The following is a 27871-nucleotide window of genomic DNA, read 5'->3' as shown; positions in this document are numbered from 1 at the left end:
TTTTGGCTTTTGGGCCTGGATTCATCTTGCATCTAAGCAAGAATGGACAGATGAATGCCTAGCAGTTCTTCAGCACACAGTTTACAGCATATCAGCTACCCAGATGAAAGAGTAAACCCATTGCTTGCTGGAGACACTGAAGACATGCTATGAAGCACTACGTGTAAATACCATTCAGAAAATTCCAAACATAACAAACATAACAAGTCAGTCCCATGAAGGGCCTTGAACTGCATTTTGTGCATTGCCATGGACTTTCTATCATCATTACACTTCTCGTTCACTCCTGCCAATTTTAGAACAGTCTGTAAGGTTTCTTTTATTAGAAGTATTTAATGCCAAAATATTGGTCAATTGCTCAGGTGAGCAGCTCGAGAGAGAACACCTTCAACACCGGAGCGGGGAGGAGATCAGCGTCCGGGAGCCTCAACTCAGAGCAGCCAGGGCCGAGGGAGCCTCAGCTCCTCGACAGGACTTGCCCAGGAGCTGGCAGCTCAGCTGACGCGAGCAGGGACTCACAGGGGGCAGAGCCACGAGGAGTGGCACCAGCCCTGACTGGTTAAAAACCTGCCCCTGGGAGCGCAAGTGAGCAGGAGCGTGGCGAACAGGGCGGGTCGAGGCAGTTTGCACGGGCAAACGAGCAGGATGGTGAGTACTCACCGTATGACCAGGGCCCAGTCTGGGAGCTCTGCTCTGGCTGCCCCAGCAGTGGCCAGCGTAGGCACTCAGAGCTGGTGAGAGGGGAGGCTACAGTGCAATGCTCAGAGTGTAGAGAGTGCCTGCACTGGTCTCGTGAGGGAACCGTGCCCAATGGGCAGGGCTGCACTCGTTGCTCCTTGGTGGAGGCCCTCCTGCAGCAGGGGCTGAGCTGCAGGATGCTATCAATAGGGTGCAAGATGTCAGGGAAGCTGGGAGGAAGCAGCACTGCTTGCTCCAGGCCCAGACTGTGCAGGGGCCTCAAGTGTCCCCTACAGCTCATGGAGGAGTGGAGGAGGCTGTCAACCCAGGAAGCTGGGAAATAGTAACAACAAAAAAAGGAGGAAGAGGACAATTAAAAGCAAGGGGCTTCCTCCTAAATCTGTTGTCCCCACCCAGAACCGCTTTGCTGTCCTCCAGGGTGCTAAGAAGGAAGGGCACTTGCACCAGAAACAACCGGCTGGTGCATCGGTAAAGAAGATCACTACTGGTGCTGCCAGGAAAAGGAGGCAGGTCGTAGTGGTAGGGGACTCTACTTTGAAAGGGACAGAAGCACCCATCTGTCAGCCTGACTCGATCTCAAGGGAGGTGTGTTGCCTACCTGGGGCACAGATCAGGGATGTTGCAGAGAGGCTGCCTGCTCTAGTGAGTCCCACGGACTACTACCCACTTCTGGTGATCCATGTGGGCGCTAGTGATATTGACAGCAGTAGCCTGGAGAACATAAAGAAGGACTACAGAGCCCTGGGAGAGGTGGTTAGGGGCTCTGGAGCTCAGATTGTCTTTTCGTCAATTCTCCAGGATACAGGGGAGGACCTTAAAAAAGCTAGGAGGATTGGCCAGGTTAATAAATGGTTAAAAGGGTGGTGTCATAGTCAGGGGTTTGGGTGTCTTGAACATGGGGCCCAAGTTAGTAGGCCAGGTCTACTGGGGGCTGGTGGAGCTAGTCTGGCAAAGAAAAGGAAGAGTGGTTTTGGTAGGAGACTTGCCAGGCTGGTCAAGGTTGCTTTAAACTAGATGTGTTGGAGGAGGGGGGCATTGTCTCATCCCAACACACCCAGTCAGTTGCCAGCACCTACAATAAATGCTCGGAGCGATGCAGAGATATTCCAGCCGCTCCAGCCAATGAGCCGGCTTCATTTGGAGCTCGGCTCAGATGCCTCTATACAAACGCCCGTAGCATGGGAAACAAACAAGAGGAATTAGAGATGTGTGCACGACTACGGGAGTATGATATAGTAGGCATCACAGAAACATGGTGGGATGGCTCCTATGACTGGAGTGTTGGAATGGAAGGTTACAGGCTCTTTAGAAAAGACAGGCCTGGCAGGCGGGGAGGGGGAGCTGCTATTTATGTTAGGGATAGGCTGGAGAGTATGGAACTCTGGGGACGAGTGAGCAGTCGACAGTTTGTGGGTCAGGGTTAAAGGGAGAACAGCAATGGGAGACATTACTGTGGGGATCAGTTACAGGCTGCCTGCTCAAGAGGAATCTGTGGATGAAGTGCTCTATAGGCAGATAGGAACGGCCTCACGCTCGTAGGCCCTTATTCTCATGGAGGACTTCAACCACCCTGACATCTGTTGGAGTGAAGGTACAGCCCGGCACAAGCAATCCAGAAGGTTCCTCGATTGTGTGGAAGACAACTTCCTTCTGCAAGTAATAGAGGAGCCGACAAGGAGAGGTGACATGCTTGACCTCGTGCTCACCAACAGGGAAGGGCTCGTTGGAAATGTGATGCTCCAGGGCAGCCTTGGTTGCAGTGACCATGAGATGGTCGAATTCGAGATCCTCGGGACAGTGAGAAGAGCGTGCAGCAAGCTCACTGCCCTGGACTTCAAGAGAGCAGACTTTGGCCTCTTCAGGAACCTGCTTAGTAAGGTTCCATGGGATACAGCCCTAGAGGGCAGGGGGGCCCAAGACTGTTGGTTGTTATTCAAGGATCACCTGCTCCAAGCTCAGGCGTGTTGCATCCCAACTAGAAGAAAGTGCAGCAGGAGGGCCAGGAGACCTCCTTGGATGGATAAGGAGCTGCTCAGGAAAATTCAAATGAAAACAGAGGCTTACAGAAGGTGGAAGCAGGGACAGGCGGCCTGGGAAGAATACAGGGATGTTGTCTGGGAAGCTAGGGACCAGGTTAGGAAAGCTAAGGCCCAGTTAGAATTAAACTTGGCTAGGGATGTTAAGGATAACAGGAAAGGATTCTATAGGCACGTAGCGAATAAAAGACAGACTAGGGACAATGCAGGCCCCCTCCAGAAGATATTGGGAGAATTAGCTACCCAGGATTTGGAGAAGGCTGAGATTCTCAATGACTTCTTTGCCTTGGTCTTCACTGGCAAAGGCTCTGACCACACCACCCGTCTTGGAAGGCAGACACAGGGCCTGTAAGAATGAAGACCTTAGGCCCACTGTAGGAGAGGATCTGGTTTGAGACCATCTTAAAAACCTAAACGTACACAAGTCCATGGGACCTCACGAAATCCATCCGCGGGTCCTGAAGGAGCTGGCGAAATGAAGTTGCTAAGCCACTGGCCATCATATATGAAAAGTCATGGCAGTCAGGTGAAGTTCTCGACAACTGGAAAAAGGGAAATATAACCCCCATTTTCAAGAAGGGGAAAATGGATGATCCGGGGAATTACAGAGCAGTCAGTCTCACCTCTAAGATTTGCCTGGCAAAATCTTAGAACAGATTCTCCTGGAAGGCATGCTAAGGCACATGAAAAACAAGGAGGTGGTTGGTGACAGCCAGCATGGCTTCACTAAGGGGAAATCCTGCCTGACCAATCTGGTGGCCTTCTATGATGGGGCTACGAAACTGATGGACGGGCAGAGCAGTTGACGTCATCTACCTGGACTTGTGCAAAGTGTTTGACGCTGTCCCACATGACATCCTTGTCTCTAAATTGGAGAGACATCAATTTGATGGGTGGACCACTCGGTGGATAAAGAACTGGCTGGATGGCCGCATGCGAAGAGTTGTGGTCAATGGCTCAATGTCCAGCTGGAGACCAGTAACGAGTGGTGTCCCTCAGGGATCAGTGCTGGGACCAGTTCTTGTTCTAACATCTTTGTCGGTGACATGGACAGTGGGATTGAGAGCACCCTCAGCAAGTTTGCCGATGACACCAAGCTGTGTGGTTCTGCTGATACGCTGGAGGGAAGGGATGCCATCCAGAGGGACCTTGACACGCTTGCGAGGTGGGCTGATGCCAACCTGATGAAGTTTAACCATGCCAAGTGCAAGGTCCTGCACCTGGGTCGGAGCAATCCCAGGCACAGCTACAGGTTGGGCAGAGAAGAGATTCAGAGCAGCCCTGCGGAAAAGTACTTGGGGGTGTTGGTCGATGAGAAACTAAACATGAGCCGGATTCAGAGTGCACTCACAACCCAGAAAGCCAACCCTATCCTGGGCTGCATCAAAAGGAGCATGACCAGCAGGTTGAAGGAAGTGATCCTGCCCCTCTACTCTGCTCTTGTGAGACTTCACTTGGAGTACTGTGTGCAGTTTTGGTGTCCTCAACATAAAAAGGACATGGAACTGTTGGAACAAGTCCAGAGGAGGCCACGAGGATGATCAGAGGACTGGAGCACCTCCTGTATGAAGATAGGCTGAGAAAGTTGGGGCTGTTCAGCCCGGAGAAGAGAAGCCTGCGTGGAGACCTCATAGCAGCCTTCCAGTATCTGAAGGGGGCCCACAAGGATGCTGGGGATGGACTCTTCGTTAGTAACTGTAGTGACAGGACAAGGGGTAACAGGTCAAAACTTAAACAGGGGAAGTTTAGATTGGATCTAAGGAAGAAATTCTTTACTGTTAGGGTGGTGAGGCACTGGAATGGGTTGCCCAGGGAGGTTGTGAATGCTCCATCCTTGGCGGTGTTCAAGGCCAGGTTGGATGAGGCCTTGGCTGGCATGGTTAGTGTGAGGTGTCCCTGCCCATGGCAGGACGGTTGGAACTGGATGATCTTAAGGTCCTTTCCAACCCTAACTATTCTATGATTCTATTCTATGATTATCTGGAATATTCTGAAACACATTCTTAGACTAATGTTATATACTACAACATGCAAAATTTAAACAGCATCAAAAAAGGAGTGTATTGAGATATTACAAGGAATCTTGAAGCCTAGTTTTTAAAGCAAAATCAGCACTGAGCTCCTGCATGACTTCTGCAGGACTCAGCCCATGCTGCTCTCTCTTAATAAGTCCACAGTTTTCTTTCACATGCTTTGCAAATGGCGTTAGATGTGTCCTAGCAGGAGTGCCACCCTTCCGAGTGGGCCGTCTCAGGACCAGCTGCCCTCCGCAGAATGCACACACAAAGCGCTCTGTGTCCAGAGACTTGGAATGACGTCCAGTCCTGAAATGGAAAAATAAGCACTTTGATTTCACAATTGCTGTAGACAGTACTTGTAGGAAAGGGCTCCTTTCTCTTCTGCCAGGCTACTTAGGTCAGATTTCTAAGCTAGCATTTTAGAACAAGGAAAAGACTACATACTTCACATAGTGGAACAATCGAATCTGTATTATATGTTTCTCTACCCTAGAACTTTTTCCACTGCTTTTTCAGCTTGGGTCCTTACTGTGTCTCTTTTACTCTCAGTCTAGTAGTATAAAGTGCTCCAACAATTCAACACACCTCCACAACCCATGTATCAACTACCCCCCCTTCAAGTTTCTCCTCAAAGCCATCATCATATCATAGAATCATAGAATGGCGTGTTGGAAAGAACTTTAAAGCTCATTTAGTTCGAATCCCTGCCAGGTTGCTCCAAGCACTGTCCAGCCTGGCTTGAACACTTCCAGGGATGAAGCAGCCACAGCTTCTCGGGCACACTGTGCCAGGGCCTCTTAGAAAATAATTTCTTCCTAATGTCTAATCTTAATCTCCTCTCTGGCAGGTTAAAGCCATTCTCCCTTGTCCTGTTCCTACAAGCCCTTGTGAGAAGTCCCTCTGAAAACTTCTTGTCAGCTTCCTTTAGGTATTTGAATCTTCTCAATGCTCTGTTGCACCTAAGTAACTAATGCATTGCATAATCATATTAACTACTTCAGGAAGATTCTTTTATACATGAAATACCCTTTCCCTCTGGTGCTTCTGGAAGTAGCATGCATGACCCTGACGGAAAAAAAAAAAAATAATTCCATGCATGCTTTTAAGGATGCATTTAGCCCTTAAGGGGGGGAGGGAAGGGGGAGATAATTTATTATTTTTTAATATTAAAAACCCGCACACCATTCCATTGTCAACCATTTTCCCAGGCTATGCAGAACTGAATTCACAAAACTTCATGCTCTCCCACTGAGACCAAGGTCACTGCATACAGAAGCCTGGGGTCAGCTATGATCTTCCAGAAAAGGTGACACTTTCCACACCCACGAAAGGTAAAAAACCTGGGAAATTACCATAGCAACTATTACTTATGCTTTATCTCAGCAACACATATAGTTCTCATTTAACAAATACACTAAGCAAGATGGAAGTCTGATGACCAATGTTGCAATCTATCAGTAAGTATGTCTCCAACTTCAGTTCTTCACATTACAGTGCTGCTGACACCTGTGTGGCTGCAGATATCTATTTTCCTTTAATAGATACACAAGTTGAAAGAGTCCATGAGGTAAAAGATCAACTAGAAAACTGACTATAGGTTTTATACTTTTAAACAAATAGAAATCATTATATTGTTGGTTTCTACATTTTACTTAATACTACCATAACATGATTAGGAAAAATGTTTAGTCTTAATTCAAGTCAAAGATACAAACACCAGAAAGTTTCTTCTGGTACTTTATTCTAGTATCTAAATACTGTGACACATTTTGTGCCTAGTTTTTATGGGGATTTGTTCTGCTTTTGAATTCCAGTTACTACTGACTTCCTTCAGCATTAGATGGTTCTCAGTATCTTTACAAGGATAAGCATATAAAAAGCAATTCAACCAACCATGCCATGTCTAGCACACCCTGTGGACTGCTTTTCCTTAGATCAAACCTAGATTGTTGTCATGGCACATTCAAAGTAACATTCAAAGATGTTACTTTCTAAAATGTAAAATGTGAACAGATGTCAAATGAACTTGGAATGGCTCATTTCTTCAACACATGCTAGTATTTTACTTACATGCATTCTACAGGGATGTGCCAGATCCATTCATTGTTCTATCAGTGTAGGCCTACAAGTATTACTCTTGATATTGTTTAGAGGTGGACCTGGGAGTCCTGGGGTAACAGTTAGAGTTGATCTTAAAGGTCATTTCCAACCTAGCTGATTCTCTGATGTAGTACTTAGATAAGAGTGGAAATACTCCTCCTACCAAAAAGCCTATAATGGGATCAATTATCATGACATCAGAGTTAAGTGGTCAAAAACTTTCACAAGTTCACTCAATATTAACTACAGTAGAAGGTGAATCCAAATTCACATCATTTGAGCAATGTCTGAAAGGTGAGAGCAGCCACATGAAGTGACCTTTTCCTGCCATGTCATTAAAAGCCAAAGCACATATTCTGATCTGTTACTCCTTCTCAAAGACCTTCCATCATCATCAGTGGCTCTCGGAAGATACTTCTGCCTGTCCTGACTTCTGAAATGGAACTGAGACTACCTGAAAACAAACATGTGGAATGGCATAATGAGGTTGAGGGCTTAGGAACTGCGAAGTGACAACTCAAGAGTACCCCAGTTTAAGAGACCCATAATTTCTAGATATAGGAGAGTGCCAAATTAGAGACAAAGTTAATACACAGTCATATGCAAGACCAAAACATTACTCACGTAGCTTTGCACAGAACACACTCATAGATGAATTTGTAATTAATCTCATAGCTGTGGCAACGTGCTACTATCGGCAGTTCTGGATGAATCACAGTTGATTTATTGGCATAGTATCTCCAGAATTGTCCATGTCCATCGCGAACACCATTTATCAGCCAGGTGGCTGCATGGCAAGCTTCATGAACTAGTGTGTCTCGAAGACGATCTTGGAGTAAGGCAAACAAAAGATACTGAGATCAGTCAGGTACAGGGAAGTACAGACTTTCATCCTTGGCCAATGCTTTAACACTTATTATAGAGATGCAAGACTTCATCAGGGATTTGAGTGACAGGACAAGATGCAATGGGTTCAAACTTAAACAGGGCAAGTTCAGGTTAGATCTAACGAAGAAGTTCTTTACTGTGAGGGTGGTGAGGTGCTGGAACAAGCTGCCCAAAGAAGCGGTAAATGCTCCATCCGTGGCAGTGTTCAAAGTCGGCTTGGACAGTCTTGGGTGACATGGTCTAGTGTGAGGCAGCCCTGCCCATGACAGGGGTTGGAACTAGATAATCTTAAGGTCCTTTCCAACCCAAACCATTCTACGATTCTTTGACTTATTTTGGAGGTTGGAATCACCAATGTTTTGATCAGATAAAATGTCCCAAACCAAGATTTTACTCAGTGGATTTCCAGTTATGTGATTAGCCTTAATTCTGCATCCTAGTTACATCCCTACACACCTAATCTGTTTGGTTTTTTTCTGCTTGGTTGGTTCGGTTTTGGGGTTTTTTTTTCCTGTTTGTTTTGTTGTTTTGTTTTCTGTTTTTTTTTGTTTTTTTTTTTTTTTTTTAATTTAGATGAGACCCTAAACACCTTTATATAGACCAAAATTCACTGGTTTTTTTTTTGTAACATTGAGATTTTTCCTCCAGAAACAACTAGAGCAGAGTTTCTCCACAATTAGAATAGAATATTTCAGTTGGACGAGACGTACAGTGATCACCTCATCCAACTGCCTGCCCAAAAGTTAAAGCATGGCACTAAGGGCATTGTTCCAGTGCCTCTTAAACACTGAGAGGCACGGGGTGCATCGATCACCTCTCTAGAAAGCCTGTTCCAGTGTTTAACCACCCTCATGGTAAAGAAATGCTTTCTGATGTTCAGTGGTCTCCTGGCACAGCTTTGAACCATTCCCATATGTCCTATCTCTGGATACCACAGAGAGGAGCTCAGCAATTCCCCTCTTCAGGAAGCTGTACAGAGCAATGAGGTCACCCCTCAGCCTCCTTTTCCTCAAACTAGACAAACTCAAAGTCCTTTGTCACTCCTCATAGGCCATTTCTTCCAGACCTTTCACCAGCTTTGTTGCCCTCCTCTGGATGCATTTAAGTACCTTCACATCCTTACTATGTTATGGGGCCCAGAACCACCCACAACACTTAAGATGAGGCCACACCAAAGCTGAATACAGCAGGACAGTGACTTCTTTTCACCAGCTAATTATACTGTGATTGATGCACTCCAGGATGCGGTTTGCCCTCTTGGCTGCCAGGGCACACTGCTGGCTCCTACTGAGCCTGCTGTCAACCAGCACCCCAGATCCATTTCTGCAGAGCTGCTCTGCATTCCTCTCCCGGTTTATACTTGTGCCCAGCATTATTTCATCCCAGGTGCAGAATCCAACATTTGGACTTGCTAAATTTCATCTCGTTAATCATCACCCAATGCTCCAATCTAGCTAGACCCCTCTGCAAGGCATCTTCCCTCAAGAGTTAACAACACCTCCCAGTTTGGTATCATCAGCAAACTTGCTAAAGGCACATTCAACTCCTGCATCCATATAATTGATAAATATATTGAACAGGACTGGCCCTATAATGAAACCCTGAGGAACACCACCGGTGACCCATCGCGAGCCCGATGTAGCCCCACGCACTGCAACCCTTTGAGATCTGCCCTTCAGCCAGTTCTTCACTCAGAACACCATGAACCTATTCATCCCACAGTTGGACAATTTGTCCAGAAGGATGCTGTGAGGGCCAGTATCAAAAGCCTTACTAAATACCAAAGAAACTACATCCACTGCCTTCCTTCATCCACTAAGTGGGTGACCTTATCATAGCAGGATATCAGATCAGTTAAACAGGCCTTTCCGTTTGTGAACCCATGCTGACTGTGTCTTATGTTGCATTATTCTTTAAATGTTGTTCAATAGTACCCAATATAACCATCTCCCATGATTTTTGCAGAAAGTGAGGTTAGACTAACAGGTCTCTAGTTTTCTGCATCCTCCTCCATGTCATTCTTGCAAACTGGAATAACACTGGCTGGCTTCTAGCCAGCAGGGACCTCCCCAGGCTCCCAAGACCTTTCATAGATGATCCAAGTGGTGTCCTGCTGTAACTTTGGCTAACTCTTTCAGTACTGTGTGGTGAATCCCACTAGGCCCCATGGACTTGTGACATGTATGTGGACATACAGCTGGTTCTTGACAATTTCAGTGTCCACACTTGTAGTCCTCCAACTCAGGAGACTGAGCAGACCAAGGTCTGACAGTTCTAGTAAAGACTGAGGCAAAAAGTAGCATTGAATACCTCTGCTTTTTCATTCATCCCTATTTAGTCTGCTGACCATAAACATCAGACCAATATTTTCTTTAGACCTCCTCTTGCTATTAACATATCTAAAAAAAAGCCTTCCTTGATATCTGACAACACTGGCCAGCTTCAACTCCAAATGAGCTCTGGCCTTTCATGTCTTCACCCTGCATATAAAAACCACAGCTCTGTAACCTTCCTGCAAATCCAGACCTTACTTCCAGAGATCATACAATTTCTTTTTCCCCTTGACCTCCACAAAGAGCTCCCTGTTCAGCCAAGCTAGTCTCCTGCCCTGCCTGCTTGTCTTATGACACAGGATTGTTCACTCCCCTGCTTCTAAAAGGTACTTCTTAAAAACTGATGAGCACTTGTGGACTACTAACCCCTCGAAACAGATTCCCAGGGTACTCTGTTGTAACTCCAGGGCAGTTGTATGCTCCAGTTCTGGAGCACCTCTCCTATGGAGACAGGCTGAAAGAATTAGCCTTGTTCAGCCTGAAGAAGGGAAGGCTCCAGGAACACCTTATAAGTCATCCAATATATAAAAAGGCCGATAAGAAAGCTGGAAAGGGGCTTTGGACAAAGGCCTGTAGGGACATGACAAGGGGAATGGTTTTCACCCGCCAGAAGGGAGACTGAGATGAGCTCTTAGGCAGAAGCTCTTCCCTGTGAGGGTGCTGAGGCACTGGCACAGGGTGCCCAGAGAAGCTGTGGCTGCCCCATCCCTGGCAGTGTTCAAGGCAAGGCTAGACAGTGCTTGGAGCAACCTGCTCTAGTGGAAGCTGTCCGTGCCCGTGGTAACGGGTTGGAAATGGATAATCTTTAAAGTTCCTTCCAATCCAAACCAGTCTGGGCTTCTATGATACTATGATCTCTCATGATCTGATCTATGATAAGATTTATTAAGCCTACTTAAAAATATTCTATCATTTACAGAACTGGTTCTTCTATGGTAAGTGAAACATTAAGTTCCCCAAATTGAGAGGGGATGAGGGAGAAGTAACAGTTACAGTACCCACCACATAACAGAACTTATTTTGACACTGATCTATCTTAATTCCAGATTCAAATACGACCAACAAGGTGGCTAGCTATGACAGATGAGTCAGATTTTAGATTGCCATTACAGTACATATGAGTAACCTATAGGTGCTCAAATCAATAATATAAGCAAAATATTGCAGTTAGCATTAATATATCTCTGCTCTCACATTTCTGTAAATTTGTCTAGCCTCTCAGAAGGGCTGTGAAGACGAGTACTACAATTAATGGAATTATTTATTCAAGATAATATGAAATACCAAAGCAGGGTCCTGTTCCATATCAATTAAGCCTCACATTCATGTTTTTGTCTCTAGAACTTGCTTTCTCAAAGAAGAATCAACGTATTTTTTCTTTTACCTACCTGCAGAGTCACAGACTTTCTCAGAAAGTTCTATGCGAGCATAACGCTTTGCTTCAGGACCTTCTGTCTGCCCAGTTACACAATATCCTGCTGTTTTTCTCATTTTCTTATTCCAGATTATTTCCATTTTGTCTGGTAACTGCAAAACAAAACAGTATGTGTAATCTGCCCTCTCCTACATCTCTCCTTCTGAACTTCTGGCTTCCCCTTATATTAACTGCAAAGCCAGCAGAGGATGTGCCTGTTAGTGCCCTTAACACTCTTGGCATTCAAGATGTAAACCCACCCTCCTCCTTGTCGCCCCCATCATCAGCTTTTCTGTAACCAACACTGGGAGTTTCACAATGCAGGATGAGACAAGAAGTCCCCTGACTCCTCTATTCTGTGTCCAACAGTGGCTAACACATGCTGCTTAAGAGGAAATACAACGTCATCAATTAAACAGAAAAATTTCCTCTTCAAAAAAGATGACTTCTATTTTTGCTAGTCATTTTGCAAGACACCACCTCACTGAGCCACAGGTGGTTCCTCTTTATTAAATAGCCCTTAAAAGTGTTTTCTGGTGGTTTTGGGAGTACACGTATGTATGTTCTTAACCACGTGCATGGTTAGCACACAGACCACAATTACAGTCTCCTATCAGAAGCTCTACTGCTTAATAATTTAGAGGTCAAGTATCATTTGCTTTGGTTGTTCTGAACCTGCAAATTGCCATTTTAACTTGATGCACTGTGAGAGGGTGAATAATCATCCCTTGCTTATTCTCTGTGCTGCTCTTGATTTGATAAGCCCTCATAATATCTGTTAACTCTGTTCTTTTACTACCATTTTTTTGTCATCCAAATTAGTTAATAAGCTTAAATAAATGGTCCAGCAGTAGTTAAGTAGCTAAGTGCTAGTACAGGTACACGGCTGAAGCACTGGTGAGCAAAGTATTTTGCTTTCAGCAGCAGTGAGCCCGATCAGCTCAGCTTCCATGACCTCAATGTGTCCTTGCTCAGCTCCACAACATTTTCTCAGCTGCAGAGACACCTTTCCCCTCCTGAAGGAAATGCTATTGGAATTACTGAGAGCAGCATCCTTCCTTTCACAGATGTTTCTCACCAGAGGAGAGTCTCTAGTATCCCAGAAGATTTAAAGGTCAAGACAGCAGTTCTCTGAAATTGAACCTTCAATTTGAACACAACTTACAGCTTAAGGTTCACCCAAAACTGTTAGTGAAAGAATAAGCAGCTTTTTTGTCTGTTCCAGAATGGTAAACATGAACACGCAATAGGAACAAAGGAAAACTGCACGTAGCATGACAGGCCCTAGCAACAAAGGGAAGAGCTTTTACTCATTAGCTACCTCCCTTATCCCCAACATATGCTCCCACCACTTGCCTTTTGTCAGCTGCAGGCTAGAAAGTTGTGTTACAATTAGCTATTAGGCTATGACAATGCTGAAGAGTTCACTAGTACATGTTACTTCTGTAAAAGCTTAATGAGCAACAGTGGTATGCAACCTTCTTTCAGCAGCAAAGCCATAGCTGCCTTTGCTGGGGTCTGCTACCACAGAGGAAGCAACAGAAACATTCCCAGGCTGCTTAGCTGACAACCATGCAGGTACTATAAAATCCATGAAGATAAGTATCAGGCACCCACTCAAAGATGAAACTGATCAAAGGCCCCTCATGTAGCAGTTTCTCTCATCAAGGACTCTTGGACAACATCCAGACTGCTCGCTTACAGATAGTACACCGCTACAGCTGCGAAAGCAAGCCAAGCTGTAAATCACTGCACCACAGTGGTAATAAAACCCTTTCAAAGAAATTGCCTGAACTAACTCAAACATAAGCCATTGCTGTAAAGCTTAACTTCTACTAACTAAAGAGGATAAAGACCAATCACATCAAAAGGCAAGGAGCAACTTTTTAACATTTTAAAATTGTAGGTGTTGTTTTGAAGTCAACCTTCTGGTCAAAGATGGTGCTATTATACAGACAGTAAAGTTTCCATGCCAACTCCTCTTTATTTTTCTTGAAATACGTCACATAGTGGGAATCTGGATTTGAGAGATCTTGCAAGAAACAGCCAGGCACTGAGCACACCCTAAGCCTGCAAGAAAAAACATAAAGCAGTTTACTGAAGTAAATTGAAAATAATAGCCACTTCATAGCCAATAAAGATCTCTGGAATGCTGCCATTGACATAAAGCTCTCCTGACTTTTCTCTGGCTTGCCCTCAGGAGGCAGTGGGAAGCACAGGCTTATAGCATCTTCTTCCCCCTTCAGGGGCATGAAGTGGCAGAGCTGTTGCAACAGAATCATAGAATCATAGAAGAGTTAGGGTTGGAAAGGACCTTAAGATCATCTAGTTTCAACCCCCCTGCTATGGGCAGGAACACCTCACACTAGACCATGTCACCCAAGACTATCCAACCTGGCCCTGAACACTGCCAGGGATGAAGCATTCACAATTTCCTTGTGCAATCCATTCCAGTGGCTCACCACCCTCATAGTAAAGAACTTCTTTATATCTAACCTAAACTTCCCCTGTTTAAGTTCTAACCCTTTGTCTTATCACTACAGTCCCTCCCCAGCATCCCTGCAGCCCCCTTCAGATACTGGAAGGCTGCTATGAGGCCTCCATGCAGCTTCTCTTCTCCAGGTTGAACAGCCCCAACTTTCTCAGCCTGTCTTCACACAGAAGGTGCTCCAGCCCCCTTATCATCCTCATGGCCTCCTCTGGACTTGCTCCAACACCTCCATGTCCTTTTTATGTTGAGGACACCAGAACTGTACACAATACTCCCAAGTGAGGTCTCACGAGAGCAGAGGAGAGGGGCAGGATCACCACCTTCGATCAACAGTCCTGAAATTACTTTATTAATTCACAAAACTAGACTATGAGGACTCCTAAATAGGAAAAGAGGGTAGCTCAGATCTTTGTGACACAGTGAGCCATTATTATACCAAAACTCGATCCATATCTGAACAGCCCTAACATGATCACCAACAATAAAGAGTATTTTCAGAAACACAGAAATCGTCAAACCAACCAGCTTGGGAAAGACCTTCAAGATCATCAAGTTCAACTGTTCCCCAGCACTGCCAAGGCCACCACTAGCCCATGGCACTGAGGGCCTCATCTACACAGCGTGTGAACACTTCCAGGGATGGTGACTCCACCACTGCCCTGGGCAGCCTGTTCCAATGTCTGAGCACCTTCTGGGGAAGAAACTGTTCCTAATCTTCAGTCTAAACCTCTCCTGGCACAGTTTAAGGCTGTTTCCTCTTGTCCTGTCACTTGCTCCTTTGGAGAAGAGACCAGCCATCTCCTCGCTCCATCCTCCTTGCCTTTTGGGAATCCTCAGGAATTCACGCAGGGGAAGCAGGTATTTTACTAACTCCAATACTGCAGCATTCTGACAAAGTATCAGCTTTTTTAGTTGATACTTTTAAAGTTTTAAAGGTTTGTATTGGTATACACAATCATAAAATGACTAAAGGAAACATCACATGGCTAAAAGGCAGAACAAAGGCAGCTACCACCATAAATGAAAAGGATGTTCTCATGAAAAGCTTAAGCTGCATCTGTAGAAAAAGAAAGACCAATTCTGCAAGTTCTGAGAATATAGGTCAAAAATATCAAAGCAAGCTTGTTAAAAAGGCATGTATTACTAATAGCATCAGTCTGGATGGATAAATAGAGTCTATAATCTGGTGTGAGGGTCAGTCATTTTACCAATCTGTCCAGATGTGGAATGGGGATACAGGTAGCTATCTGATCAGAACTTGATCGTGAAACAAATAATGTGACTTACAGTACATGACAGAAGGTTAAAGTAATTTTTTTCTTCAAATGGTACCTCTGCATTCCTGCTCCCAGTGTGCGGGTGGTGTATTTTGAACTGGTGAAGTGTTACAGAAATGCCTAAGTGACCTAAGTGAGGTCACAAATAGCAGATAGATAAATAGAATGTATAGGGCCAGCCATGTCAGAAGTATGCTGTGCCAAGACAAGGAATAGCAAGAGAGCTACCATTTACAAAAAAGATTTGGTATTTGCCACATTTTTTAGCCATTAATTCCTCTAAGTAGAGATTAGTTTATATTCTCCCTGTCACACCCGTGACTGAAAGCTTTGATTTACAGCTACTTAACAACTGCTGATTTGGTAGCAGAAGTTTCTAGGTACCAGAAAAATCAGAATGTCATCCTAAGCAAAATGCTTAGCATCTATTTGTCCACGTATAACGGTTAAAGAACGTAGTGGGGGGGGAACCCCACAAAAAACCAAACCTACAAAAAAAACAAATTTACCTTTCCTCTGTCTTTGCTAACTGTGAGCAACTGACCAATTTGTTCCTAGGAATTCTTGCAGAAGCCGTTATCCTGGAAGGTGTTTCTTGAAGTGAAATGGCATTTGGCCTTGGTGTCTTGACTCCCCTCCCTTTCAAAGGCTGGCCATCTTCACAGAGTGACTTGTTATTTTCTAGTTCAACAGAAAAAGTCACAGGATTACAAAGAATCTGGAACACAGACATCAGCAACCAAGTAACAGACAAAGATGAAAAAGTTAAATACTCCACCTCAGCACACACACTCTTACTGTGCATACTTTAATACAAAGGCATATACAACTGAGGGAAAGGTAATTTGCTGTTATATAGTACAAAAATTGACATTCAATGAAGGAGTGGCAGATTTCAAGCTTTCAAACATTCAGCTGGGAGGAACTGGAGGGAAAAGCATTTGTGACCTCACTTAGGTATTCCTTAACACTTCACAATTCAAAATACACCACCCACACACTGGGAGCAGGAATGCAGAGATACCATTTGAAGAAAAAAATTAACCTTCTGTCATGTACCATAAGTCACATTATTTGTTTCACAATCAAGTTCTGATCAGATAGCTACCTATATACCCATTCCACATCTGGACAGACTAGTAAAATGACTGACCCTCACACCAGAAATAAAGGACCACTTCAAGGTCTGTGGTTTCAGTAGGCCTTCTCTCTGTTGGCTGGGGAACATCATTCAAAACTACCAGTTAGATTTGTTTTAAGAACAATTTTTAAAATGCCTACAGTTACAGGAATTACAAAAACAAGCAATGCTGAAAAACGTAAAACTTTAATACCACAAGACTAACAGAATCACAATACTCAAGAGGAATAATTTCTGACTGCATCAAATTCAATTGCAAGATGCTGGGTTGCACTTCTAAAGCATACGCCACACAAATGAAAATAATTAGGCAATTAGCACTACACCATTGCTGTCAGTAGCTTGCAAGTCAGCCAAGAACAATTGCTCACCTCTTGTGCTTGGTTGGTGGACCGTTTTATCTGTGCTTAAGATAGGTTTTTGAGGTATACTTCCTTTCCTTATCTGTTCTATTAATGATTCAAATTCACCATCTGAGCTATCTGATTCTACTTCTGTACTTTGTTGTAATGCCACAGTTGGCATTTTATTTTCTGTACTTTTTTCACAGCTCCTTTCTATTCTTCTGGGCTGCAAGTCTGGACTGCCTCTGGAGATTGACTCTCTCAAATTTTGTGGAGGTGGGAGTTTTATGAGCTTCTGACTCTCTTTCAGGTCTTTTACTCTCCCTTTTTGGTAGTCAGATTCTACAAAGACAGAATCATCAGTGTCACTTGAAGCCTCTGGATACTGCAGCTCTTGACAGCAACTGTTTTTCTTTCCAGAAGGCATCCACTTCTTCATGGTCTGAAGATCCTTCTGTCCTGCAATTCAAAAGAAACAGCTTAAAGTTTTGATAATTTCATTTAGGAAATTTACCTCTGTCTTAACAGAAAAAAAAAAAGTCCTTGAAAAAGATAAGAAAATACAAAGAATAGAAACATATTTTCTCATTTGCTTTATTATAGCTTGCCCATTTATCATCATACTAAATGGAAAGTCACCAAAAGATGGTTTTTTTTAATACTTTTTTCTTTTTAAATTACCTTAAACCACATGTATGTACACATCAGCCATCAAGCCTAACAATTCTGAATAGTAACTAATGCTGGCATAATTTTCATTCCCAGTAACAAAAGCTATGTGCATGCAGAAGCTGAACATTTCATACTGAAGTTTTATAAAACCACCAAGTGAAGATCAGACTATAGCTTACATCACAAAGTGCACATCTGTCAAAAAGCAAGGCTTCTAACATCTCAAATTTGACCTATCAAGAACAAGGGATCATGTCAGATCTCTTGGTGACTTATTTTTTTTTTTAATGATGCTTCTGGTCCACTGTGCTTCCCCCATTTCCCCTCCAGAAACCACTCCATTAGTTTTTTACAGCCTGCAGTTTGTATACATGTTTCAAGGTTGACATTCTCACCAGCTGCAAAAGATCCCATCCTTCTTTATCAGGGGTCAGAGCTTTTCCAGGTTCACATGAGATCACTGTTATCATCCCTCATCTACCAAAATTCTAGCACCTGATCACTGGCCTACTGGCTGTGTAAAGAATTCCAGAGCCCTGTTCACTCATTCTACTGAAGTCCAGCTTGCGCCTATCAATGGGAAGTGCACCAGACAGGTGCAGTCAGGCTCTGAATGTTAGTAAACCAAGGCACTTTCCATCCTTTGGGGGAAAACAGGGATCCTCTGCTCAGACAAGCACTGAAGCCCCACAAGTAATGGTTTGCTTAAGCATCTTGTAGCCAGTGTTAACAGGATTATGCATAGGACTTTGGCTAAAGAAGTTCCAAATTAAAGCATTATCTGTGGCTCTGCAACATCCTGGCCAAAATGTGCATTGAATCAAAGGTATCTAGCTTAACAACAATTACCTTCTTTCTTTACTCAGTCTTTTGACCACAGAATGAGCTACTACAGCCACTGGAACACTAATTTGCATATCCTAAGTCCTCTCTTCATAGTGATCATCCCACATTTGCTCAGTCTAATCAGCCATGAGTTACACTGTTTTCACAGACCCAAATGCTAGCAGGTAGTCCACAGTCTGTATCTACAGATCTACTGCAATGCTTCAAAATATATACTTGTCAGAACAGTATGACCATACTTTCTTCTTTTACTCCCATGGGAAACAGAAAAGCCCCAAGCAAGAGACAAAGTGAACTTATGTTTAACAAGCTTTCCCAGAAATTTATGAGCTCAGAAATGAATGCTAACTTTCCACCCATTAAAATGCCTGCTCTGTATTTGCTGTTGACTTGCCATGCTTTGTTGGGCTTTTTCTCACTTTCAAGTCCAAGCAGAAATCATCCAAATCATCGACTGAGTCCTTCAAACTGCAAAATGAACGAATACCATGAAAAATGGGAGGCATAAACAGGAAAATAGAACAGTAAGTATGCCTTCGCAAAAAAAGCAAACAAAAAAAAGCCACACAATATAACATCATCAGTTGCTCACAGCAAATGTTACCAACCACGTTCATTAACAGAAACGGCAACAGAGCACGTACACCTCCAAACATACCATTTTACATTTGACCTGAACATACAGACCGAACACCAGCTTCTGTCTGTGCTCACTCCTATAAACATATCTGCCTATGAACCACTAAAACTTTTACTAATTTTTCTGTATTCTGAATAGTAGATGTGATACAGAAACCTAATATATAAAAGCCATTAACTACAGCACCCACCTCACATATGCCTTTTTTGAAACAGATTTTGGAGTTTTCATTCTAGCTAAAACTGAAAAAAGAAAACATCATTAAGAACAAGGTTCTATTTCTTTTGTTATGCTTCTATTTTTTAGAAAAATTTTAGTAAAAATTTGGTCTAAAGCCTTAAAAACAAAAAAAAAAAAACCCCCAAACCCCCACAAAACTAAAACAGCTACCAAACATAAGAATCCTTTATATATAATTCCAACTCTCAATTCCCTAAAGCTTTCTAGCATTTCCTTCACAGTCAATCCTTGCCCAGCACAAAGCCAGAGAAGTGCTGTTATGTATCTTGCAGTATCCAGTACAGCCTTCTCATATATGTGGACCACTGGGGATGGAATTGAATGGGTTTATCAGTATTTTCTCCAAGCATTTCAGTACCTGTAGGTAATAGCTTTTCTGCTGCAAAGAGTTGTCCATATGGTTATTCCAGTAAGAGACTCAAAAACAAAAAAAACCACCACCACCACCACCCCCCCCAAAAAAAAAAACACACACACACAAAAAGTGTCAAACAAAATGGTAACAATACCCCACTGCATTTTAATCATTCCAGGAATACTGTGGTGACTGCTAACAACAAAAACACCACTCAAGCAGTTGTACTGCACATGCTTGAAGCAGTGAGTCTTAAAGAAATGCCATCAAAATTTCATACACAATTATGAGAGATTCAAGAAAGCTGAAGGGGAACAAACTTCATTAAAGCATAAATCAGGCTAGGGAGAAAGGAAACCATTGTCCCTTCATCAGAACGCAACTAGCCACAAGAGCACTTAAGGAGTGTTTGCTCTTCCTTCTTCCCATACATGAAGCTGCATGTATGACTTCAATGGGATTATAAACTTCCGCATTGTGCCATAAGCATAGCATGGGACTGAGTGTTATCATCTTTGAAGAAGAGCACAAGGGGAAGGGTAAAAAAGAATTCAAAAACTTGAAGCTCAAAAAGTGTTTAGAGCAGTGAGTTATTTTCAACTTTAGCACATGGCAGTCTTCACCACTACCTTCATCACAAAAGAAGTAAACATGGCATCTGCTGCCTTCCAAGTCACTTCATCAAGGTGGCCTACTGAAGAACAAATGCCAGCAGACAAAGGCTTACAGACAAATACAACTTGCTACTTAATAAACCAATTCCCTTTAGTTTCTCATCTCTTGGCACATATTTTTCCTTCACTCTTTCCTACAATTTTCAGGATAGTGATAGCATGGCAATAGAATAGCTTTCCAAATATTCTGCTCTAAGACCCAACTAGTTACTCTCAGCTATCTTCCCTACCCGAGCTGACACTTGACTTCAGCCTCAACAGCCTCCTGGATGGAGGAAGGGAAGAAAAAAAAAAAAAAAAACGGAGTAGAAAAAAAGAGCGGACTATCAAATAACTTTAAAAATTACAGGGAGAGAGCTAATAACTTAATGAATGGACAGTATTGAAATATTTACCAGATCTGAAAGCCCAATAATAGTGCAGTGAACTATACACATCATGTTTTAATTCAACTGGATGTAAGCAGTAAGGCTTAACAATGCTTAAGGTCATTCACATGGAACTGAGATGGAGCATAGTATAAACTCTAAAGTAATAAGAAACCTGCTTTTTTTTTTAATGAGAAAGCTGCTTTAAAAGCAGCTGGACTAACAGAAGAACAATATGCAGAAGGCAAAATAAACAGATATGACTTCTTGTCTTACCTTTTCTGCTACCATCTCTGTTCAAATCTTGAATACATAATGAGGAACATACTGCAAACATACTTTAAAACCTTTAAACTACTCACCAGCTTGAAACCCACCTGAGGTGTGGCAGAGCCATGATTAGTTCATCTAAGGAACAAGCTAAATAGAACTCTTGCAACAGGGCAAAAAAACCCAAACCACCCTGTACTCAATTACTCTAGCACAAAACAATAGTCATTAATGGCTATTAACAAAAAGAAAAATACAAACATCAGGTTTTGTATGTATAGGCTAGACATAAAGTTATGGACAGCAGAAGACACCACGTAAAATTCAGTATGCACTTCCACCATACCAAGACCTTGAGCCAGTATGAAAACCCCAAAACATCCTAAGTGGTTAAGAGTCATGAAGCAAAAGCATGCAAGAGAGAATTCTGAGTAGTTTAGACATGTTTGGAACAGTAACTGCTTAGAGAAAATGGTTATTCAAAGATGCTCTATAGTCTGAGAAGAAAGCAAGTTATAGGGAACAAACAAAACTGAGGCAACAAGAAAAATAATGCAAGGCAAAAAGCATCGAGGATTGAGACATAAGATTCAAGAACACTCTGTGGCATACAGCTACCAACACTGCACTGCAAGGAGAAAATGTACTTTGCAGCAGGAGCAAGGAAAGAAAATAATGCATAAAAATCACTTCACTCTAATTAGACATGTAACTTTCATACTTCTTCAGAGGAAAAAACCCTAATGTGCTATTACTCACACATTTCAAATTCATCATCACTGCTGGAAGAGACGTACAGGGCATGGCTGCAAAAAATTAAGTGCAGGATAGTATCAAGAACATTAGGTCAACAGCAAGTATATCTGCATCTCCCCTGAAGTACCTGTGACCACCAAGAAGCAAATACACACGGAAAAAAAGCACTGAATGTCTCAAATAGGCTGAACTTTAATTTTAAATAGAACTATCAGAACCAGCATATTAAATTTATAACAACTATATACATTCAATATTCAAGTAGCAATCATTCAATGCCAAAATCTGAACAACTGAACCATAGGGAGACACAAGCTTAGACCATTACATTGGCTTCAATAGCAATTTAAGTATTTATCAGTATTCAGAGGGGACAGAAAGCTTGTTTCTCATCTTACACATGGTATATGATCAGGCAGAGGATGCTGTGTTGTATGAAGTCTGAAACCCCAAAATATACAAGAAAAAACAAGCTACTTTTGTATAAAGTGCACAGCTTTTGTATAAAGTACACAGCTGCTATGAATATTTAGCGAACAGCAGCTTTCCTAAAGCTCTTTTAAGATGCAGACAGATGTGTTGGCACTTCCACTGGAATTCTCATGCAGATGTAGAGGCAAGACAAAATACTCTTACCAAACTTTATTTCCTATTCTGACAAAACCCAAACATTAACAAGTTAAAAAATGCATTATGCGACTGTTTAAAAACGTGAAGACAGCTTGACAGCTTCTTTTAATTACATCAAAGTTGCTCAAATTTATCATAGAATAGTTTGGGTTGGAAGGGACCCTCAGTGGTCATCTTAGTCCACTACTCCATACAGGCCAGGTTGCTCAGAGCCACATCCAGCCTGGCCTGCAATGTCTCCAGGGATGGGGCACCCACCACCTCTCTGGACAACCTGTGCCAGGATTTTTCCACCCTCACTCTACAAAGTTTCTTCCCCTTGTCCAGCCTCAATCTCCCTCTTTTAAACCCATCACCCCTCATCCTGCTGCAACAGACCCTGCTGAAAAGCCTCTTCCTATCTTTCTTATAGGCCACTTTTAAGCACTGAAAGGCCACAATAAGGTGTCCCCAGTCTTCTCTTCTCCAGCTGAACACCACCAACTCTCTCAGCCTTTACTTACAGGGGAGGTGCTCCAGCCCCTGACGATTTTTGTGATCCTTCTCTGGACCCTCTCCAACAGGTTCATGTCTTTCCTGTCCTGAGGACTCCAGAGCTGGATGCAAGTACTGTAGGGGCATCTCACCAGAGCAGAATAGAGGGGCAGAATGACCTCCCTTGACCTGCTGGTCATGCTCCTCTGGATGCAGCCCAAGATATGACTGGCCTTCTGGGCTGTGAGCACACACTCCCTGGTCATGTCCAACCTTTCATCCACCAGTACCCCCAAAGTATCTCAAAGACTGTAATTTTGATACATGCTAATACCAACCAATTATTGTAAAACATTCGAAGCCCTAACCCGAAGCTAGGTTTCAATACAGTCAGGAAGCATACCGCAGGAGAGGGGGCCGGGGTTGCGCTTAGCCAAGCGCCTCCTCACCTCTCTCTCCCCGGGCTCCTGCCGCCCGAGGCCAAACCACACCAGAAGCCGCCATCGCAGGAGCTGGAGGAGCCGCCGCCGGAGCGGGGCCCGGCCCCGCACCGACCGTGTAGGGGTGTGGCAGCGGCGGGGCGCTCCCCGCGGCCCTCACCGCCCCAGCAGGCGTGCAGGCGTCTCTGCTGCGGTGGAACCCCGTCCCGTGCCGCCTCGAGCTGCAAAGGAAAGAGACCGTGAGCAAAGCGCCGCGCAGCGCCAAGCCTAGCCGGGGGAAAGGCGAAGGCACCCCACGCACCGCCGCCTTCTCCATCTGCTTTAAACCGCGCGCGCCCCGCCGCAGCGCTTCCGGGTCACCGGGCTGGACCGCCTGCGCGCGGCTCTGCGCCTGCGCACGGAGAAACCACGGCTGCAAGCGCGTCCCAGGCCGTCAGCACCAGAGGCGCCCTAGCGCCCGCGGCGCCAGAGAGCGGAGAGCTTCCGCAGCCCCGGTACCGCCGAAGGGGTGGCTCCGCGGCAGGGAGCAGCAGCCCTCGCATGAACGGGAGGCCAAGCCAATTGCAATCAAAAGACAAAACTCAATGGCACGATGAGCGAGGTTGACACTCGTTTATATTGAGCCACCAGTGAGCAGGGAGCTGGGGAATGTTGGTGTTGCTTATTCAAAACAAAACCAGTAATTTACACAGAGTCCTTGACCTGCAAGATAATACAGTGTGCGAGTTAAGAGCAATGGGAAGGGCACAAGGAACACACTAGTGTGAGCCCCCAGTAACACTTGCAAATTAAGCAGGCACACACACCAGATCTTTCATGGTTGGGTGGCGAGATTATTTCTGCTTTTTAAATAAATACATATGAATTTAAATAACACTATTTAAAACAAAATTACAGAAAGAAAGATGCAAGGCCAGCCGTTCAGAATACTTCTCTGGCAACAGCACAAGGGCAGCAGCAAATGTGAAACACTGGTCAAATCAAACTGGCAAACCAAAGCTTTATTTTCTGTTTAAAGTCTTTGCTACAGTACCTAGGCCTGAGCCTCTATACATAATTAACAATCATTCCTGAAAGAGCTGTATTTGGCACCAGTTTGTGTTTACCTCAAACACTCGTGGGGAGAATTAATTTCAAATCAAATTTGGTTTTATAAACAGCTGTCTTAATGAAGCCTATCAGCTGAGTTACTTGAGAAGCTTAAAAACTAAACAAAAAAAGCCCAAAGTCTTTATCTAAACCAATGCATTATAGAGAGCTCCAAAATAAGAGGTCAAACATTAGAAGGCTGATACAGGCTCAAGTGGTTTATAAAACCTATTTAAAAAAAAAAAAAAGACTCCACCAGCAAATCTGCCCTTTCAGTCCACACAGTTCAGAATTTAATGCAGGGAGCCACACTAATTAACCACACATATACCAGCAGGACTACCCAAAATCAAATGTTAAAATGCTTCAATTCCCAATACACATAAAAGGAGAGAGATTTGTAGGAAGATTAGATCAGTCCATGAAGTCATAATATTTGGTTGGGCAGTTCAAACTTCCCCCAGCAACCACTACATCACTCATACACACAGGCTCGCATGTACACAGCTCAATCCCATTCAAACTCCTCATGGAATAAAAGGATCTGAGGCTCTTAATGAGTCTTTCCCTATCATGCAAGAAAGAAGTCTCTGGCTGTGCTTTAACCACTGTCATGTATTACTTCAGCCACAGAGTACCAGGCAGTTTAAGTAGAAATGCACAGTTTCAGCTCATCATCTCGACAGAAGTGTTTAAGAGGCTCAGTTCCTGGAGAATTCCAGGTGGGCAGACTGTCTCTTCATGCAGACTCACTGGCCTCTACTGGCTTAATCATGTGGTCCGGTTTGTTGCCAGCAGCATAGTGATCCCACATCTGAAGATAAAGCTGCTCCAGGTCCATTGTGTACTGTTTCGTGTTAAACAAAGGACTAGATATTCTCTGCTTCCAGACTTTGCCACGAATTTTTTTCAGGCTACCAAAAAAAAACAACAACAAAACAACAACAAAAAACCCAAACCCCAAGTTAAAGAGGTCACAAGGTTCCAAGCACTTTTCAGCTAACCCAGAACCGCCAATACAACTGTTCCAAAAATATCTGCTCCCCCACTTCCACCAAATTCATACTGTTGCATCCCCTCATAATTTCTGATACAGAGCAGCATGATCACCTCAACCCAGAAGAGCTGCAGCATTAATGCATTAACTCACTGCGTTACTAGAGGGACTTTACAGGATTATTTTAACTTGCAGTAAGTGAGGAACTGCTTAATTTTCAATTAAAAAAAAAACAAACCAAAACACCAATGAAAAGGTAAACTGCCTGCAAATGAGCAATTTCTTCAGAACAGGCAGCACCATTAAGTTTACCGTAAAAGCAGAAGCTGAGTTAACTGCAAGACAAGAAAGCTCTAGATGAAGATTGCCTAGCTCCTTTAAATGTTAAAAGATCTGCAAGATTAAAAGTACTGGTCTCAGCACTGTGCCAGCACTTTCCTTTCTTACTGTTAACGCATTATACAGTACAAGTTTGCTTACTATTCCAGATCAGTTCCCAGTTTCACAGCAATATCTTCATATTCCTGTCTACTTTTTGCAATGAGCTCCAGACAACCCAGGCAAGTAAGCTGGGAGGCAGCAACACGTGAAGCAAGAGTCTCGCCTGTAAACAGACAAAAAAAATTAATACAGGAGTAAACCTACCAAGTAACATACTGCAGTGCATGACATACCTCTGCATCTACAAGAGGCAGCAACGTTTGTTGGGCTTGCTGCTTATTGTTTTAAAATTAACAATATTCAAATCCATGACGTGGAAGCATGCGCTCACAGCCCAGAAGGCCAATCGTATCTTGGGCTGCATCCAGAGGAGCATGACCAGCAGGTCAAGGGAGGTTATTCTGCCCCTCTACTCTGCTCTGGTGAGATGCCCCTACAGTACTTGCATCCAGCTCTGGAGTCCTCAGGACAGGAAAGACATGAACCTGTTGGAGAGGGTCCAGAGAAGGATCACAAAAATCGTCAGGGGCTGGAGCACCTCCCCTGTAAGTAAAGGCTGAGAGAGTTGGTGGTGTTCAGCTGGAGAAGAGAAGACTGGGGACACCTTATTGTGGCCTTTCAGTGCTTAAAAGTGGCCTATAAGAAAGATAGGAAGAGGCTTTTCAGCAGGGTCTGTTGCAGCAGGATGAGGGGTGATGGGTTTAAAAGAGGGAGATTGAGGCTGGACAAGGGGAAGAAACTTTGTAGAGTGAGGGTGGAAAAATCCTGGCACAAGTTGTCCAGAGAGGTGGTAGATGCCCCATCCCTGGAGACATTGCAGGCCAGGCTGGATGTGGCTCTGAGCAACCTGGCCTGGTTGAACATCTCCTGCTTATGGGGGTTGGGAGGTGGACTAAGATGACCACTGAGGGTCCCTTCCAATCCAAACTATTCTATGATCTGTTCTATGCAGTTTCCCCCCTCGCATTACCTGGCATAGTGACCATTGGTGTCCCAGCCCAGAGTACATCCATCCCAGTTGTGTGCCCATTGCAAAGCGGAGTGTCTAGACAAACATCAGCCAACTGTCCTCTTCTCACATGTTCTTCTTTGGGGGCAACAGGAGAAAAGATTATTCTGTTTTGGGAAAGACCCAAGTTTTGTGCATATTGCTGAATATTGGGTTCTCCTACAGCTGGGAAGCGCAGCAGCCACAGCACGCTGTTTGGAACTCTTTTTAGGATCTGTAACAAAATTGAAGAAGCAAATACATAAAGTTCAGTCAGAAACAAACTCCTTTTTTGAACAAGGAATTACCACATACCAAATGAAGCAAGAAGTGTAGTACTTTAGTCGTCTGAGGTATAAAGCAGGGAAGGAAAAAAAAAAAAAAGAACAGATCACCATTTCAAGCAGAGTAACTATGATTACATTTCTACCTAATCCCACCGAGAGAAACAGCAACTCTGAGCAGTACTTCCCAGAGCACAACTTAAAAGGCAAGTCCTGAAATTTATGAACTCCTTTATTTATAGGCCTATATATAGCCTATATCAGGCTGAGAAAGTTGGAGCTGTTCAGCCTCGAGAAGAGAAGGCTGCGTGGAGACCTCATAGCAGTCTTCCAGTATCTGAAGGGGGCCTACAAGGATGCTGGGGATGGACTCTTCATCAGGGACTGTAGTGACAGGACAAGGGGTAACGGGTCAAAACTTAAACAGGGGAAGTTTAGATTGGGTATAAGGAAGAAATTCTTTACTGAGAGGGTGGTGAGGCACTGGAATGGGTTGCCAAGGAAGTTGTGAACGATCCATCCCTGGTGGTGTTCAAGGCCAGGTTGGATGAGGCCTTAGGTGACATGGTTTAGTGTGAGGTGTCCCTGCCCATGGCAGGGGGGTTGGAACTAGATGATCTTAAGGTCCTTTCCAACCCTATTCTATGATTCTATGATTATGGAATCCAAAAAATTACCCCTCAAGTAACTTTCAGCAGTACACTATAAACTGGACCATGATACATGCTCACTGTGCAGATCTATAAATCTATGAAGTGCCAAGGCCAGTAAATAACTGGGGCTATTCAGCCTGAAGAATAAATGCTGCATGGAGACCTCATAGCAGCCTTCCAGCATCTGGAAGGAGCTTACAAGGATGCTGGAGAGGGGGACTGTAGTGACAAGACAAGGGGGAATGGGTTTAAACTTAAACAGGGAAGACTTAGGTTAGATATAAGGACGAAGTTCTTTACTGTGAGAGTGGTG

The 27871-nt window shown here is 43.8% G+C and overlaps 2 protein-coding genes across 11 annotated transcripts in view; both read right to left on the bottom strand.

The window, feature by feature from the left end:
* Positions 1–4771: 4771 nt before the first annotated feature.
* GCNA (germ cell nuclear acidic peptidase) lies at positions 4772–27034 on the bottom strand. Of its 6 annotated transcripts, none has more exons than XM_080624457.1 (11): positions 26937–26955; positions 23116–23327; positions 21566–21612; positions 19090–19141; positions 18654–18727; positions 16769–17200; positions 15766–15937; positions 13414–13558; positions 11463–11601; positions 7478–7682; positions 4772–5059 (listed from the first exon to the last, which is right to left on the bottom strand). In XM_080624457.1, the coding sequence occupies exons 3-11, from the start codon at positions 21567–21569 to the stop codon at positions 4807–4809; spliced, it is 1476 nt and encodes a 491-aa protein (XP_080480583.1). In that variant the 5' UTR covers positions 21570–21612; positions 23116–23327; positions 26937–26955; the 3' UTR covers positions 4772–4806. The 6 variants fall into 6 exon arrangements, with proteins under 6 accessions (XP_080480583.1, XP_080480579.1, XP_080480578.1 ...); XM_080624453.1 differs by lacking the exon at positions 26937–26955 and adding an exon at positions 23408–23526; XM_080624452.1 differs by lacking the exon at positions 21566–21612 and having other exon boundaries at positions 26937–27034.
* Positions 23675–27871, bottom strand: part of OGT (O-linked N-acetylglucosamine (GlcNAc) transferase) — a 31012-nt gene continuing 26815 nt past the window's right edge. For 3 of the 5 annotated variants that reach the window (XM_080624447.1, XM_080624448.1, XM_080624450.1), the window contains exons 20-22: positions 26604–26856; positions 25673–25796; positions 24414–25109 (exon numbers count right to left, since the gene is read on the bottom strand). In XM_080624447.1, the coding sequence (XP_080480573.1) occupies positions 24935–25109; positions 25673–25796; positions 26604–26856 (552 nt within the window). In that variant the 3' untranslated portion in view covers positions 24414–24934. Of the gene's footprint in view, positions 23809–24413; positions 25110–25672; positions 25797–25829; positions 26119–26603; positions 26857–27871 lie in introns of those variants that run through there. The other 2 variants (XR_013957497.1, XM_080624449.1) reach the window with 2 other exon arrangements.

Source organism: Psittacula echo, assembly GCF_963264785.1.
Source record: "Psittacula echo genome assembly, chromosome: 8".
Classification (NCBI taxonomy): domain Eukaryota; kingdom Metazoa; phylum Chordata; class Aves; order Psittaciformes; family Psittacidae; genus Psittacula; species Psittacula echo.
Note: the sequence above shows the minus strand (reverse complement) of the source record. Positions and strands in the feature narration are given on the sequence as shown.